Source organism: Wyeomyia smithii, chromosome 3, assembly GCF_029784165.1.
Source record: "Wyeomyia smithii strain HCP4-BCI-WySm-NY-G18 chromosome 3, ASM2978416v1, whole genome shotgun sequence".
Taxonomy (NCBI): domain Eukaryota; kingdom Metazoa; phylum Arthropoda; class Insecta; order Diptera; family Culicidae; genus Wyeomyia; species Wyeomyia smithii.
The window spans coordinates 253,764,956-253,783,048 of NC_073696.1; the positions used below are offsets into that span (position 1 = coordinate 253,764,956).

Here is an 18,093-nt window from a genome sequence, read left to right on the forward strand (position 1 = left end):
ACGTCGGCAAAGTGTATAGCAGCTTGAAAAGGGGCATTATACGAAGTAAATATTTCTTTGAAATGACGGTCAATATTTACTTGCCGAGTACTATTAATTTATTTGCTTCGGTTATTTGTCGAAAATATTTGCTGTTTTATTCAGTAAACGAAAAATTAGGCAAATATTTGCTGCGTCCAACCTCATTCTTTGACAGTTAGTTCACTACTGAGCGAATAATGATTTCTTTCTTTGCCATTAATAAAAATTAAATTAAATCGATTAAGAAAATTTGAAACCCGTGAATCAATGCGACCAGAAATAAATAATTTGATAATAACTCAGTCAGCGTAATTTGGGTCGTGGCCGCGATTTCACACGAAAAATCATCTTTGAGATTAATTACGTATACATTCAAATGCTCTGAAACTAACTTATTCCCGGGAATTCCCGGAAAATGAGATTTTTTATTCCTGTTTCCCGGGAAATCAATTTCCGGGAATATTGCAAACCCTAAAATAAACCCATGCGGAATACCTACGGAGAGGACTAAGGCGGCAAGTGGGTGGGGTCACGTTCATGGTATTATGGAAGAAAGTAAAAAAAAAAGGTTGGATTATTTTGGAAGATTTCGACCACTGCGACCATTGTTTTGCTCTTTTGTGGTAAAAAAGTAGGTTGTGCTGCGCGTTGTTTTTTTAAATATAAAAACGAATGTTACATTAGTTTTCCGTATTCTGTGCAACCGTCAACAAACTCATAATTAAGGTGGCATCGAGGAAACAACCGGGCCACGCACAAGCGGCAGAGAAGTTCAAATTTAGCAAATTTAATTATGAAATATGCAGTTTTACATTTATTTCAAGCGGTTTTAAAGTTACGCATAAATTGTTTTTAATAAAATGCGACTGTTTTTTAAATATCTAGCTAGTTTGAACAATGTTCGAAATTTGTTGTTAATATTGAATCGTGTAGTATGCCTTATTATAATAAACCGCTAGAAAAATGCAATTACTCACGGAATGCTGCAATGAATTGAGCAAAAACCATACGAACATAAAATCGTCGCCTGCTATGCTGCAGCATAGCACTGGTCGATCTGGTTTTCAGTAAATCGTTCTTTCGCTACAGTAATCGGATGAACAATGATTTAGTGCTAGCTTTTATATGTGACTAATGACAGTTATACTATCAGTTATATTTCCGGTGGGCGTGTCATTATGCACTCGAAAGAACTTTCTACTATTCTTGGTTAAAAATCGGCAATTTCAGATATTTTTGGGCACTCTTGAGAAAAAATGTTTTGCCAGCAAAAACTTTTTGTGTCCTCCTGGAAGGGCGGTAATGACAACAGTGAGAAAAGATTTGTCAAGGAATGTTTTTGACCGTATTAGAACTTTTGCTTGTGTTAAACACTTGTTTGATTTCAACGAATCGTTACATAAATTCGTACAGAAGATTAAAATAACGAACATTTCATGGACTTGACTCTCATATATTGTTATATTTACCTATTAACACCTTGGTCAGATGAATTGTAGAAGTAAATAAAAATGATAATGATAATTATTCTGATATATCGTTTTATTCAATAAACTGCAGCCCTTTTCAAATGTTAGTACAGATAAATTTTTAAAATAAAGCAATATACAAAGTTGCTTCGGGTAGCAGAGTTTATCCACCCACAAATTTTCATTGAAATCTGAGAGGGTAATCTCAATATCTGGTGGAGTTGGCGAGAAATTCTTCTTTTTCAAGATTTTGGAAAAATTCGATATCTCAGGATTTGGGCATTTTTAGATATTTCAGAATTTTGGTATCCCAAAATTCAGGGTCATAAGATTTTACAATTTCGTAACCCCAAGTTTTTTTTTAAATCTGAGGATTCAAATATTTTTAGCATTTAGTTGCGATAACGCATGATTTTGGTGTATTCAAGCACTTGAAGATACAGGATCTTTGAGTTCACAGATTTTAAATGTTTAATTAAATATTAAGAAAATTTTTAAATTTTGTAGTTTTATGACTTACATAGTATAAAGCTTCAAGGCTTAGTATTTTAATTGTAGAATCTTCAAACTTTCGTACATTCTAAAACTCTATGTAAATGGAATATTGTGCACTTCCGTGGTCTTATTATTTTTCTACCATTATTACGATATAAAGATTTTCAAAATTGTGTGAATCACATTGCAAAACAACGCTTGAAGTCATAACAATAAAGCTTTGTTATCAAGCTCATCATTTAAAATGCATTATCAATTTCCACGAAAAAAGCAGAATGGTATTAAATTGGTATTAAATTAGCCGCGTCTGGTGACGTATCTAATTGTGCGAGACTGACCTCAGTCAAGACTGATTGTCCCTGTGCTGTATTGTAGTAATGCAGTTTCCTAGAAATGAGACAGTGCACGCTGCTTCGCTAAATCGATGCTGATCGATCATTTCCGATTTTACTCAGTAAACTTTGCACAGTTGTTACTTTTTGATAAAATGTCATTTTACGCTCTCCGTACATATGTCCGTATTTTATGATTGCGGAACTGTGACATTTTAATATTTCAGGAATGCTCGTATGTAGAATTCATGGTTAAGAAAGTTTGTAACATATTGAAAATTGAAAGTATTGTGCCAATCCATAATTATGGAATTCATAAATTTCAATATATTTACGAGATTAGGACACATGGTTTTTTAATTTCAATGTTTTAGAAATTTAGGATTTTTGCGATTTATATCATTTAGATTTACAGGACTTTGTAATTAAATGAGATTCTGAAATTGTAGAATTTTCAAACATTTTTGGATTTTATGATATATTCCGGGATTACAATGGAATATAATTTGGCACTTTAGTATTTTCACTATTTTTGCAATACCTAAATGTTCAACATTGTTTGAATTCGTCACTGTTCACAAAGAATAGTGAACGTAATAAGCCAACAGTAAAGCATTGTTATCTATGTCAACATTCAGAGTGCATTATCAATTTCCGAGAAAAAGCAAAATGATTTGTTGTGACATTACGCGCATCTGGTTACGAATTCGATTATGCTAGGTTGACCTCTGCCAAGTCTGATTATTTCTGTGCTGCATTGTTGTTTCGTTTCGTAGAAATACTGAGTGCAACAATGGGTACTTCAAGCTTATGGTTTTGAAGAATAAGGGTTGTTGGAAAAGTATAATTAGTTCGACTCGATTCCAATACTATGTTTGAGGATCTAAGGATTGAGATTATGTTTGCCTCTACATTTTCCCGATAGTTAACAAATGTGCGATATTAAGATTTAATTATATTAATATTACGAATTTAAAAATCCAATAATATTTTTATTAGATTCCAGGATTTAGGATTCTAGAATTTTTTAAAAATCTTGAGTTTTTTGAATGAAAGATTTTGTGACCGAATACTTTTATATAATGGGGTTTTGAAATCCTACCGTTGGGAGCTCGGTGTTTATTTATTCTAAGGGTTTAGGGATATTCGAATCTCAGGGTAAAGGTTCTAGGAAAAAGATGTTGAATTCTTATCTATTTTAATAGTTTTATTTGTACAAATTCCAGCAAAATGATTTGAGTATTCCATTATTTTCGTATTATAAACATTAGGAGTTTGGAGTTCATAAAATTTTACATTCCAAAGTGTAGAGATTTCGGCATTATGAGGTTTAGATTGAAAAATTTTAGGATTAGAGATTTTGAAATAGGATTATCATGTGACTTTATTATCTTAAGATTGTCAAATCTCAGTACTCGAATCTTTTAGGGTTTCCGGGTCCTCAGATTTTAGTATTTTAGTATTCTAGGATTTTAGGTTCTGAGGGTTTTCAGGATTTCAGAAACTGAAGACTCTAGGATCTGATGTCTGTATTGAATGATTTCAGAACTATGATACTTCTGAACTCTTTCGAGTATTCAGGTTTAATAGATCAAAAGACTGTAGGATTTTAAGAATTTGGAATCATTGTTTTTCGTATTTAAATATTTTAATATATTAATTTTTGTTTGAGCTGTTAAAAGTGTAAATTTATTTTAATATATTTGAAAGTTTATTATTCTAGAGTTGCACTCACTCTTCACCAAAAAAGACAACGCAATAAATCAGAATAATAAAACTGTTGTCTATCTCAGCATTCAAAAAACTTTATCAGTTTCCTCGAAAAAATAGAATGAATAGGCTAATAATCAAGCTCGTCTGGTGACGTCGTCTTTAATTATGAGAGACTGACCTCAGCCAAGACTGATTATCTCTGTGATGAATTGTAATTTCGTTACCTCTAGATTAGCAACACCGAATGCTATTACGGGTAATTACCCGATTGACCAAAACAACAATTGAAAGGAAAGAAATTAAAGATTAGTATCAGTTGTAACTGGTTCAAGATATAGTTCCAGCCGAAAATTCACGAAGGTTTATAACGAATTTCTTCTCAATCAATGAATACCTTATCAGCACATCATCCATAGCGCTCCTGAATGGAATTGTCTGTCTGTACACGATGTGCACACGTATACTGCCATTAAAGTTAGGCCTGGTGATAATCCCAATTAGAAGCTTCCATTACCAGACAGGGTGAGGCCACCGGAGATTAGATAGATTGTTTATTAAACCCGCGTTTGCGTAATAATGTCGTAAAAAATTTCACTCACCAATTTGCAGATTTCGAACGTAATGATTTATTGTTACTCTGGCAGTAAACTCGCTTATCAGTCCTGCCAGTTAGTGCCACACCCAATCAGGGAAGCCGTGGGCTACTGCTGGCTGCGATTTGTTGGGGTGAACATGAATGGAATTTAAATTCGGTCAGTTTTTGCGGTATCTACGGGCTCTACAAAAATCGTCTGAAATTACATGTTTTTGGTGCACGAAAATGGAACGCTTTGAAAAAATAATTTATTTTCAATGTAAATGTCGATGTCAATCTATTTTGAAGAAGACGTATTGCAGGTGACATAATACAAATTCCTGAAACAAATGTAGTTAGAATCGACTAAATAGTCTTATTACTTGAAAATTCCATCAGAAACATTGTATTGTGATGACGTATGACGACGCGGTTAAAAAACTTTTCGTTAACCATCCATTCGAAGCTTTTACAGTTTCGGTGGAGATAACCATGGAACAAATTTTCAATAAAATCATTGTTCAAATGATACCAATACTTTACGTTAGTAACACTAGCACCATCTGCTGCCGTCTTTGCGCTCCGTCTTGTATTCTGACATCAGCGCCAGTCTATGTGCATGTGTCAAATTGTTAACTACGAAATATGTATGACATTGCATGACAGCGCCCCAGACGGTACTTGAGGTTTTCTTTTCCCACTCAAAGAGAATGGTTTGGCCAAAAATTTTAATGCTGATATTAATAATAAAAAATCGTTTATTCATCGACATGATATAATTCGCACGTTTCGGCATCTCCCGGCAGGCAAACCCCGAAAGGTACGTAGAATATATAACCGGGCAGACAGTTCATCGGCAGCGGATCCTTGTGTGCTAGACAGACGTAGAACTTGGTGCAATCCTTCGGATGAGGCAACAGTCCACTGAATCCGTCCTCACATGGGTGGTATGTAGGCGGTTCTTGCTCCGTAGTCGTTGCTGGTGGTTCTTCCGGTGTAGGTTCTTTTGTTGTAGGTTCTTCGGTTGTAGTTGTTGTTTGTGGTTTTTTTGTTGTTGTTGTCGTCGATGGATGCGGTTTCTTCGTCGTTGTTGTCGTCTTAGGCTCTTCAGTTGTTGTTGTTGGTGGACGTGGTCTTCTCGTGGTTGTTGTTGGTGGACGCGGTCTCCTCGTAGTTGTTGTTGGTGGACGTGGTCTCCTTGTAGTTGTTGTTACTGTCGTAGGCTCCTCTGTCGTCGTTGTAGGTTCTTCCGTTGTTGTTGTTGTTGTTGTTGGGGGACGTGGCCTTCTTGTAGTTGTTGTTGGTGGACGTGGTCTCCTCGTAGTTGTTGTCGGTGGACGCGGTCTTCTCGTGGTTGTTGTTACTGTCGTAGGCTCCTCTGTTGTCGTAGGTTCTTCAGTTGTTGTTGTTGTTGTTGGCGGACGTGGTCTTCTCGTGGTTGTTGTTGGTGGGCGCGGCCTTCTCGTAGTTGTTGTTGGTGGACGTGGTCTCCTCGTAGTTGTTGTCGGTGGACGCGGTCTTCTCGTGGTTGTTGTTACTGTCGTAGGCTCCTCTGTTGTCGTCGTAGGTTCTTCAGTTGTTGTTGTTGTTGGCGGACGTGGTCTTCTCGTGGTTGTTGTTGGTGGGCGCGGCCTTCTCGTAGTTGTTGTTGGTGGACGTGGTCTCCTCGTAGTTGTTGACGGTGGACGCGGTCTTCTCGTGGTTGTTGTTATTGTTGTAGGCTCCTCTGTTGTCGTCGTAGGTTCTTCAGTTGTTGTTGTTGTTGTTGTCGTTGGATGCGGTTTCTTGGTAGTTGTTGTTGTCGTTGGATGCGGTTTCTTGGTAGTTGTTGTCGTCGTCGTAGATTCTTCAGTAGTAGTTGTTGTTGGATGCGGTTTCTTCGTCGTCGTTGTAGGTGGCTCGTAACATGTAGCCTCTGTCGTCTTCACACATTCCAGAAGCACGGCATCGAAACTGTACGTTGCTTTACAGCTGTGGTGGCTACAGCCGTGGCAATCGCACACAAAATATTTCTTGCAGTTATCTGGATCCGGTGACAACGTTTCGGTACAAACAGGCACCTCCGTAGTTGTGGTCGGTTCATAACACGTAGCTTCCTTCGTTTTTACACATTCCATAAGAACCCAGTCAAAACTGTAGGTCGGCTTACAGCTGTGGTGACTGCAGCCATAACAATTGCACGCAAAGTATTTTTTGCAGTTGTCCGGATCCGGCAATAACGTTTCGTGGCAAGGATTGTGTCCATTGTGTCCATCCTCTAGTTCGGTTTCCGTATCGGTTTCCGATGCGACTGCTACCACCAGGCAGATCAGCAGCAGCAAATACTTAAGATTAGCTGCCATCATTCGGCTTGTGGATAATCCAAATCAGTTGACGATTCGCGGCAAACTGAAGCTCCCGAGCTACGGTTCGTGCCATTTTTAAACCCTTTATCATATCAGGAACAGCTTTCCGATTACCGAGATCGTATCGGTTCGGTTTTGGTTTCTGCATTGAAATCAGACTGATAATGCTTCGTCAATGATTTGAAAGGATGTGATGCAGACAGATTGATTGCAATCGAATCGTTGGAATGTAATTTTTCAGCTACGCGACGTCGTACGAGCGTCGGCGTGATGACGTTGTTGTTGGCCAAATAGCTGATAATGTATCCCATTAATAAAAATTTGTAACGATTCACCTAGCGGCAGAGAAAACTTAGGTTGTATCGCCCGTCAATTTTATGTTCAAAAATGGTTCTCGAAAATTTGAAGATTTTTCCATGAAAATTGCTTGATGTGACAGTTATCAACCTACAAGTTTAATAACTAAATTTTGGATCTTAATTTCGTGACTATTGTTTTGTCAATATTTATGTTGTCAATATTTTATCAACTTTTCTGTAATTCGCTTATATTTATTTATATACGAATTTTTCCTCTTCTACAGTTTCGATTCTTTATTTTTTTTCATTTCTTTGTCTCCATCCATCTTTCTTTATTTATGCTCTCTCTTGGTTCTTAATTTTTCATTCATTCCTAATTCTTAATTTGTTATACTTCTTTTTTCTCAATAATTCATGTTTTTTGATTTTTCAATGACATTTTTAATTTTTAATGACTAATTATATAGGAGTAGATTCCGTATATAATACCCATTTACTTTTTGCAATGCGTTATTGTTTTGTTTTTTTGTTTTTATTGTCACTCTGGCTTCTACTGTTTTACTATATTTACCATTAATTTCCTTACCATTTGCAAAGCTGTCACTTAGCTTGCTAGCTTGCTCAATTGTTTTCTGTTCGTATTTTTTATTATGTTTTTTTACTCCCACTGCTGGCACTGTTTTCTCTGCTCTTACTGTTTTTTTTATTTCACCATTTTCACTGTTTTGGATTTTTTTTTCGTATAGTTTTTCAATATTTTGACTGGTTTTTGTTTATAATGTTTTCAATGATAACCTCATTTTCACTGCAATATTTGTTTTAACTGTACATTTTTGACGAAGAACTTCGTATTGTTTGAGTAGTGTGGCATACTGAGAAAAGTTTAACGATTAAGTGCCAGTTTCAAACGCATATAACCTACTTATCAAAATGAAAAAGGTAAAATATTTCACAAACTTGTGACACGATATTTGACATATTTTGTTCAATAATGAGATAAAAATAAACATCCTTCGGTGAAATTATGTATTTTGCTATTGCAAACAAAACATTGTAGAACATTGAAAAATTGTAGAAAATCATTATAAAAAGGGATGCTAAAAAATAATTTCAAGGGAAATTCTGTAGAAAACTTCACAAAAGTCCAATTAAATAAGCTGATTGAAGTATGGTGTCTTCGACGAAGTTGTTTGCTATTGAATGTTCTCATAGAAAGCCATATTCTATTATATGCAAAAATGAGTAAAAATACGCTTCTCACTATTAGATGAATCTTTCAAATTGAGAATAATTAATGGAACAACTTTGATGAAGACACTATGGCCCTCTTATGATAACCCGCACTATCTATCTTCTATCTTCTTCTTCTATATATATATAAAAGACATGTTTTGTATGTATGTTTGTACATATTTGCCAGCATAACTCTTGAATGCCTTAATCGAATTTCACCAAACTCGGCAAACGTGTTCTATGTATAAAGGAAGTGGTCATAGAAATAATGAAGTGGGGGAGGGGCAACCTTTAAAGAAGAAGGGAGTCAAAAGTCAAGAAGTTTCATGCATTATGGGAGCTTCTTGCATGAATTTGACGTTTTTGGGCCCATTGTCATGTCTTGAGGCTGGAAGATAATGTCCAGTGACTGGAATCTGACTGATTTTAAACCCAAGATAGCGACTTCCGGCTTCTGGGAAGCTGGATAGAACTGTGGAAAATGTTCAAATATCCCCAGTTTTGGTATTTTCGCAGCCAAGGTTGCGCTTTGAAACTGGATATCGGTGTCCAACTACATTTGGAAACTCGAGATGCCGATTCTAACTGCGAATCTGCGGTAATCTAGGAAAATCGATTATATGGGCCTTTTTATAACATATCACATTCCCCAGTTTGGAACGGGGAAACATCTAGAGACTAAATATTGATATCTGATACCATTTGTAAATCTAATGTGACACCTTCCATTTTCTGAAAAGCTAAGTCAAACTGAGGATAATACTCAAACACTATCCAATTTGGGTATTTTCTAGAAACATTGAGTGGATATCTCATGACATGTTGGTGTACGATGTCGTTGTGAAATTCAAGATGGCATTTTCCAGTCTCTGGAAAGCTATGAAGAGCAATAAAAAAAAATATTTAAACACAAAATATTATTTCTTAATAAACACCTTATACAGATACTATGTTATATAGAGTTTTTATATAGAGTTAGCTGACAGTTGGCAGTATTATTCATAACAAACTAATCACCGTTGTGTCTATCGATGACATGATGAAGTTAATGGGTTAGTTTTGCGATCAAAGGGCTGAGAAAGCAATAGAGACATCCAGTGGAAGAGAAAAAAAAACAAAACAGTGAGAAGGAAAGTCTTAGAGAAATGATAAAAGCATAAGTTCGGGAAGAACCGGCACACACAGCTGTTATTAGACAAATGGCGACGCAACAGATCCGGAAAAAATTACTAATCTATCCGGACATGTTCAGCAATGCTATGCAGTGCTGCCGTCCACCGGTTGGCCCATTGACTGTTGAATGCTGCGATCGAATGAGTCGCCTGCTGCGCTAAAATCAGTTGTTACTCTGCGAGCTCCGGGTCAAACCAGTTTCCCAACCGTCCTCATGCTGCAGTGAGCGGTTATTCAATGAAGACTAAATTTCTGCATGCTTGTTTTAATAAGTAACTACTGAGAGCAGGGGAATAATGAGAGCGTCCCTCTATGACAGTAGTGGTATTGGCAAAATAAAGACAGCCGACAGATTAAATATATTGCAACCATAACGTTGCCGTCTAGTTCCCCATACACGAATATTTTTGCCTTTCTCCTAGAAAGGTATAGCAATCACTGGAAAAACCAAAGGTATCAAAGTGCTTCAGGGGGTCGAATCTCGTATATCAATCGACTTAGTTCGACGAACTGAGCATTTTGTTTGTATGTGTGTGTGTGACTGTGTATGTATGTAACGGTCTCCCAATCTCACTCGATTTTCTCAGAGATGGCTGGACCGATTTTCATGAAACTAATTTTCTCAGAGATGGCTGGACCGATTTTCCCAAATTAGTGTCATATGGAAGGTCTTGTTGCCCCATAAGACCCTATTGAATTTTATTGTAATTGGACATTAACTTTGTTCGTTATGTATAATAATGTGAAATCAGGCTATGAAAAGAATCATTATCCTGAGACTACTTGAACTCACCCACTTTTCTCAGAGATTGCTGGACCGATTGTTACGAAATAAGTTGCAAATGAAAGGTCTAGTTGCCTGATAAGACCCTATTGCATTTTATTATAATCGAACTGTAACATTGTCTTTTATGTAACGAAATGTGAAAATCACGAAACTTAATCATCTCAGAAACTACACAACCGATTGGAACAAAACAGGTATCAAATGAACATGCACATGTCTTCAGAACCATAGATGATTTTTACAATGAATAAACATGCGGTCCAGAAGTTTTAAATATAAACGTTTTCCGATGAGTTTATATCATTCACGAATTCTTGCCTTTCTTCAAGGAAGGTATAACTATCTCTGGCAAAACCGAAGGTATACAAGTGCTCCAAACGGTCGAATGGCACATATCACCCAACTCAACTCCATGAGCTTAGCATTTTCTGTATGTGTGTGAGTGTATGTGCAAATTTTCAACCTCACTCGATTTGCTCAGAGATGACTGGACCGATTTTCAAAAAAAAAATGTTTCAATGAAAGGTCTAGTTGCCCTATGAAACCCTTTTACATTATGTTGTAATCGGTATGTATGTATCAGAATGTGGAAATGACGAAAGTTCATTATCTCAGGAATCACACAACCGATTTTAACAAAATTGGTTCTAAATTAACGGGCTACCTAAAAAAAACCCTTAACATTCGAATTTTATAAGGATTGGACATGTGGTTTTTAAGTTATGGAAAGAAATGTGTTCTGGAGACTATTTGATCATACTCATATTTCTCAGAGATGGTTGAACCAATTTTCATAAAATCAGTATCATATGGAAGGTCTAGTTGCGCCATAAGACTCTATTGATTTTTGCCTTTCTCCTAGAAAGGTATAGCAATCACTGCAAAAACCAAACGTATAAAAGTGCTCCAAAGGTTCGAATGTCGTATATCAATCGACTAAGTTCGACGAGCTAAACATTTTCTGTATGGGTGTGTGTATAGGTGTGTGTGTGTATGTGTGTATGTAACGCTCTCCCAATCTCACTCGATTTGCTCAGAGAGCGCTAGACCGATTTTCATGAAACTAATAATGCAAATGAAAGTTCTAGTTGCCTCATAAGACCCTATTGAATTTTATTATAATCTTATCTGTTATGTATCAAAATGTAAAAATTATGAAACTTCATTATCTCAGAAACTACACAACCGATTTGAACAAAATTGGTTCCAAATAAACGGGCTACCTAAAAAAACCTTAATTTTTGAATTTTATATAGATTGGACTTGTTATTCAAAAGCTATGGACAGAAGCGTGTTATGGAGACTGTTGAATCTCACCCATGTTTCTCAGAGAAAGCTGGACCGATTTTCATAAAATCAGTGTCATATGGCAGGTACAGTTGCCCCATGATACCCTATTGATTTTTTCTGCAATCGGACTATTTCTTTGCCTGTTGTGTTTAAAAATGTGAAATCCAGCTATGAAAAGAAAAAAATATTCCGAAGACTATTCAAACTCACTCACTTTTCTCAGAGAATGTTGAACCGATTTCCACAAAATTAGTGTCAAATGAAAGGTCTAACTTCCTCATAACACCCTATTAAATTTTACTGTAATCGGACTTTAACTTCGTCTGTAATGAATCAAAATGTGAAAATCACGAAACTTCATTATCTAAGAAACTACGCAACCGATTTGAACAATACTGATTTCAGATGAACGGGCTAGTTAAGGGTTAACTGACGAACTTTTATGATTGTACACGTTGTTCAAAAGTTGTGAAAAGCAAGTCATATTCGATATAGAAAAGAAATCTTACTATAAACAATCGAATCAAAAATTATATTTTAACGAATGATATATCGAGCCTACATATAATCGAGTCTAACCTATATATGAGTACAGTGACGTTTCGATTATACCACGATCAAAAAAAAAAAAAAAATCGCGTCATATATTCGAAACATATTTATTTCATGTTATTCGCTTGTGTATGGTTCGGTATGTTCATATATGTTTGATTCATATATGTTTGAAGATTATGTTCCAAATGTTCAGTATGGTTTCACTGCTACCAATGATCTGTTATTTTAGAGTGATAAATAAATCCAGCAAATATTATCAAGGGGTATTTTTTCTGAAATGAAGTGTGTCGTGTAAATCTTTTTTAACAAATAATAAGTACCGTCTGCCGGGGTGAGATTAAGCCACGGGGGTGAGATTGAGCCAAAACGGGAAATGTTTGTATGTTAAATTACTTGAGATTTACAAAACCTAATACCTCAAATTCAATACTTTATAAACATGACATATTTATTCACAACTTAAAATGGAATATAGATAATATCAGTGAACTGTTTCGCTTAAAGAATGTTTCAAAGTACAGGGTGAAAAACATGTGCAAATAACGTTATCCAAAAATGTCCCAGGAAAACCAACCCGATCAAGAAATCAGGATGTCGTCTCCAATGTGTTGAGGAAATATTATGCATTGAACCTGTGCCGGCTCAGAAAATAATGTTTTTTCAAACTGTACACTTTTCGAGCCCTTTTGGGGTGAGATTGTGCCAAGCTATATTGAACGGCACAGTGTGCGGAATTCACATTCATGACAAAATTATATCAGTATACATCAAAACACGTGCATTGTTTACATAGGGTATGTTTGTTGTCCCCACAGCATAAGGTATGTTGTCTAGCTATGGTATTCTTCGAAATAATGACTAAAAGCTTGGCAATTGTTCTCAATTGTTATATAGAAATTTTTAATTATTGATATTACTCATAAATGTAAAAAAATTTTGTACACCAATTGTATATAAACTGATGACTTTTAAAGAGAAGAAGGAGGGTTGTGGATACGTTTCCAGAGGTTTTGAGATCTCCAATGGAATATACAGTTGTCAATGACACATAATAATTAAAACGTAAAGTCTTCTCAAACTTTATGTCCTAACGTTTCCCCTTTTCAGGCTACCTGGAGACGCCACTATGTGTATAAAGACTGTCTATAAGCCACGTTCTCATAACTAATTACTCTATGCATCAATTTGATCTAGCCATACATTTTTATATAATTCATATGATGTATAGTTTCTGATCAACCCCCTACAGCCCCTTAATAGTCCACGTTGTTTATGGTCGTCTCTATACTTACTGTTTTATCATGTTAGTCATGTGGATTATTCGTAGACACACTACTGTTCATTTAACAGGTATTAAATTCAACTTTTTGTTTTTGGCACAATCTCACCCCATAGAAGGGGTGAGATTGAGCCAAAGTTCATGTATTTTTAGCAAAATTATAGTTTATTGTAACTCAACCATATTTGTTGTAGTTGATAACGAAACATTCTAGAATGCATTGGTGTATTTTGGATCGAGTTCTTTGCTTAAATGTGTGCGTTAGAAGCTTGAGATCACAAAAGCATCATTTTTTGGCACAATCTCACCCCGGATGACGGTACGAATGAGAAAGGCTTGGTCTGACCGCTAGGTGGATTAATTTAGGTTTTCTTCCTCTGTTGTTCACCCTATTTCTAGTCGACGAGAGCATGTACGATTGTATATAACATTCGGTATGCGATACACACATCTTCAGTGCACAGCCGCTCTATTGCCGAGTTTGCTTTTCTTTGCGCGAAGGCTGTCGGTAAGAAGCCGAGTAGTTCCTTTTTTAACAGCCGTCACACGACATCCCTCATAGGCAAATAAAAAAAGAGAGGGAAAATGTCTGCGGTGGATTCGGGCTTCTCTTTTTTACATTTGCAATCCCGGATACATCCTCCGAATAATGCCGAATCGACACACAAGGAGAACATTTTTCGTTTTCTTTTGTGATGCTCTGTTGCCAATACGTTGTCAATGTGACTATCCGACTGCTAGCGCGGCGTGGATAGGTATCACGAACAAACAGCAACAGAAAACATATCATTAGAAGACAGTAAAAAAAAGACTACAACATTGGGATGCCAGACTGAGAGATAAACTAGTTGACGTGCCATTGCACAATGGTCCAGAAACCAAGTTTAGGGGAAATTTGGGTCTAGAGCTCTATAGCAATGTTTCGGAGAAAAACTTTATTCTACGAAGTTGTTACATATGATAAAGCGGTTATTTAAAAATTTTCAAAAATTAGGGTGACTAAAATTTTCGATGCAATCAAGTATCTAACTTTTTCATCTTTGTAGATAGAAGAAAAAGTTGTTCTAAACTTGTATATTTTTCGTTGGGTTGTCAGAGGGACTAGCTTCGAAATAGGGTGACCATATAAAACGACTGTGTTCGATGTATTTAATTTAAAAAAAATCATAACTTTTGAACCAGTTGATCGATTTTCAATCTTTTTGGATCAAATTAAAGGTATTTATTTCTAGTTATAGCAAAAAATACCAGAAAAATAAATCTGCGTGCTTTTATATGCGTAATATATAACATTATTAAAATTTTTGTCATGTTTTTAAATTAATTTTACTTAAATTAAAAAAAAAACATATTTTTAAAAATTTCTCCATTTGTAGAGTCGAGTATGCCCTTTAAAATGAGACCAAGAGATATTTTTTATGTTTTCCCCAAAGGCATGATAAACAAACGAAAATCGCATGTTTTTTGATGAAAAACATTAATAACTTTGAGTAGAATTGAGATATTTACGATATCAGCATTGTAAATTGTTTCCCTTAAAAAGCTCCAAAAGTCTTTTAAAGACAGTTTTAGAGTAAAACTCGAATTAAAAAAGTTAGAGCGCAAAATGTGTTTTTTCAATATAAAGCGGTTGTTTTCAAAGATAGAGAAATACTTTATTTTACAAAGTTACTTAAAATTGTTGGAGCTATAACATTGTAGAACAAGTTTTCCTTCTAACTACAAAGATAAAAAAGTTAGATACTTAATTGCATCGAAAATTCACCCTAATTTTTGATAATTTTTCAATAAGCGCTTTATTATATGTTACAACTTTGTAGAAGAAAGTTTTTCTCTAAAACATTGCTATAGAGCTTCAGACCCAAATTTTCCCTAAATTTGGTTTCTGGACCATTGTTCAATGTCGACTAGAGCGAGTAAAACAACGATAAATAGGATATTAAGCCAAATCGCTTGTATACTTTAGCTTGGGCTGTGCTGGGAAAGATGGCCTTGTTTCAGGTCTGATTGGTCGAAACATGTGTTCAACGAAGCTCTACATTTTTTTTTTTTCAATATACAGTCCCTCTATAATTATGGGTCAGTCAACGTGTTGTCTGAATGTTACATAGCCAGAGACACAATTATGGGTCACTTTTGGCATTCGAAATCATTTAGACTATAAAGTCATCAAATTACATATGCAGGTTTAGTTAAGTGGAATTATGATATCAATCCTTTCCGCAAAGTTTAGCTCCAGTACTACAAACTGTTGTAAGTTCTATTTCTCCCAATCTATCCACTTTTTACCCTACACGTTTTTAAAGTTATCGAGAAAATGGGCTGAAATATGCTATAACTTTGTTAGGAAAAGTCCTGGAGATGTGTAGTCTTCGACAAGAACGTGTGTTTTGTATGTCCCAATACTTCCTTAGAATAATGTTTTCTTGCAAAATGCAACTGACAAAAGTTAAGTACAAAAAACCAAATTTTAGTAATTTCCATGTAAAATACTTTGTAACTCTGTACCCAATGAAGATAGGAATTTTGTTTATTCAGCGAAGTTTCATGTTTTTACATGTTTCAAAAATTCTCTCTGAACACAAAAAAGTTTGTATTGGTTTTATATGAAGAACTGCTATAATTTATGCTTACCGTATCCTAATACAGTCCGCGAAATAAATATACCGTACATGCGAAAATTTCAAATATTTTTAGTTTTGGAGCAAAATCATACAAAACACAATATGAAAGCGGTTCTCCACACTAAAACACAAGTACAGAAAGTTATTATATTTTATTTTAATTTCACTATGCTAATTAATTTAAGCTTTTCGTAATCAATCCATAAGTAAACCGTACAATTCAAAAATAATAGCGTTTTCTCTACTACATATTTGTTCGAGAAACAAGCGTTAATATTTTGTACAGCCACCTCTGACTTGAACAACTTCTGCCAAACGTCGGGGCATAGAAACAATCAATTATTGAAGAGTAGTGATATCGATGTTTATCCATTTTTCTTGAATAGCACTCTTCAATTGTCCAAGTGATTCATATTGACGTCCATGAGCATAAACTCGCTGTCAGAAGATTTCCCAAAGATTCTCGATCGGCTTTAAAACGGGGCTTATAGCAGGCCATTTCAAAACAGTAACGCTTCGTAATGTTAGAAATGATGTTGTAAGTTTTGAACAGTGGATCGCCGCGTTGTCCTGCTGGAAAATCCAGTTTTCTCTCCACAAACTGTCACCAAAATCGATCAAAACGTTGTCTAGCAGATCAACATACTTCTCCGAATTTATTTTATAAGAAATAAAACAAATTGGTGTCTTCCCGAAATGCCCAAATGCGGCTCACACCATAACTGAACCTCCCTGAATGTTTCTGGAATGACGTGTTTCGGGTTCTCGGCGAATATCCCTCCAATACATTTGGCAACCATCAGGACCATCCAAGTTGAACTTCTTCTCATCGGAGTCCTCCCAGAACATATGCCGTTCCACAAACTCAAATCTCGCAGTTCTGTGTCGGGGTTGCTGGTTCTGTGTCGGGGGTTGCTGGTATTGAATATGAGTATTTTCTTATAAAATCTGTAGTATTCTTCGCTTAGACACTGAAAGAGACATTTGAGCCTTAATCTGGCCTGCACTCAAGGTTTTATCAACAGTTAGGCGAGATATTTGTCTTTGATCTCGAGAATTCAATGTAGGTGGACGCCCGGATCGTTTGTTGACACCATAGTTTCCAGGATCCTTGAGAAAATTCACTATGGTACCTTTATCACGGTTCAATTTCTGAGCTATGTTGCGTATAGTTAGTCCACATTCTCTGAATGGCGTGATTTTCGCCCGCTCTTCCATAGATAATGATTTTCCTCTCGGCATTTTCAGTAAATAAAACGAACAGCGATGCAAGAATTTATGAAAACCATTTCGCATAGATGAGGAAGATCAATTTTAATAATGGCTATCATTATATGACATGCAAACATACTTACTTGTAAACTTTGTATGCGTTAAAGATGATCTTTGCACATGTACGGTATATTTATTTCCTTCTACAAATAGAAATTGTTTCGATTCACTTTGAAACTCACCAAGTACAAACAAGTAAACAAGCATTGCAATTGTTTGTTGTTCGCACAATACACTGCTGTACCGAACACCACAAAATGTTGATAGAAATAACTTTGTGCATTATTGTAATAATACTTGATACTTTTGTACGGTATAATTCTTTCGCGCACTGTATGAGTGGATTGGGACAAATGGAACCTACAGCAGTTTGTAGTATTTGTGCTTAAAGCTTAGCTCAAATACTACAAACTGCAGTATTGCTGATTCCACTTTCCCTCTTTTTATCCTATACGTTTCTAAGGTGAAACAGTATTAAAGCCACAAACGGCCGACTTCGAGCCACCACTTCGAATTTTCAGAAGCACAAGACTTGCAAAAGGAATAATGCGTTTCCTGTGAAAACGCTAGTTTATGTTTGCTTCCCTGCAGCAAACATAAAGTAGTGTTTTCACAAGTGACGCAATTATTGT

The 18,093-nt window shown here is 35.7% G+C and overlaps 2 protein-coding genes across 12 annotated transcripts in view; one reads left to right on the top strand and one right to left on the bottom strand.

The window, feature by feature from the left end:
- Positions 1–18,093, top strand: part of LOC129730262 (low-density lipoprotein receptor-like) — a 595,327-nt gene that overhangs the window by 335,121 nt on the left and 242,113 nt on the right. The window lies entirely within an intron of this gene.
- Positions 5,345–6,987, bottom strand: LOC129730264 (mucin-2-like). Its single transcript, XM_055689456.1, has one exon. It carries the CDS (start codon positions 6,947–6,949, stop codon positions 5,363–5,365), a length of 1,587 nt encoding a protein of 528 aa, XP_055545431.1. The 5' UTR covers positions 6,950–6,987; the 3' UTR covers positions 5,345–5,362.

What these genes read in the sequence shown, in the direction of transcription:
- LOC129730264 (XM_055689456.1), bottom strand. Translation starts at nt 6,949, where the DNA reads ATGATGGCAGCTAATCTTAAGTATTTGCTGCTGCTGATCTGCCTGGTG.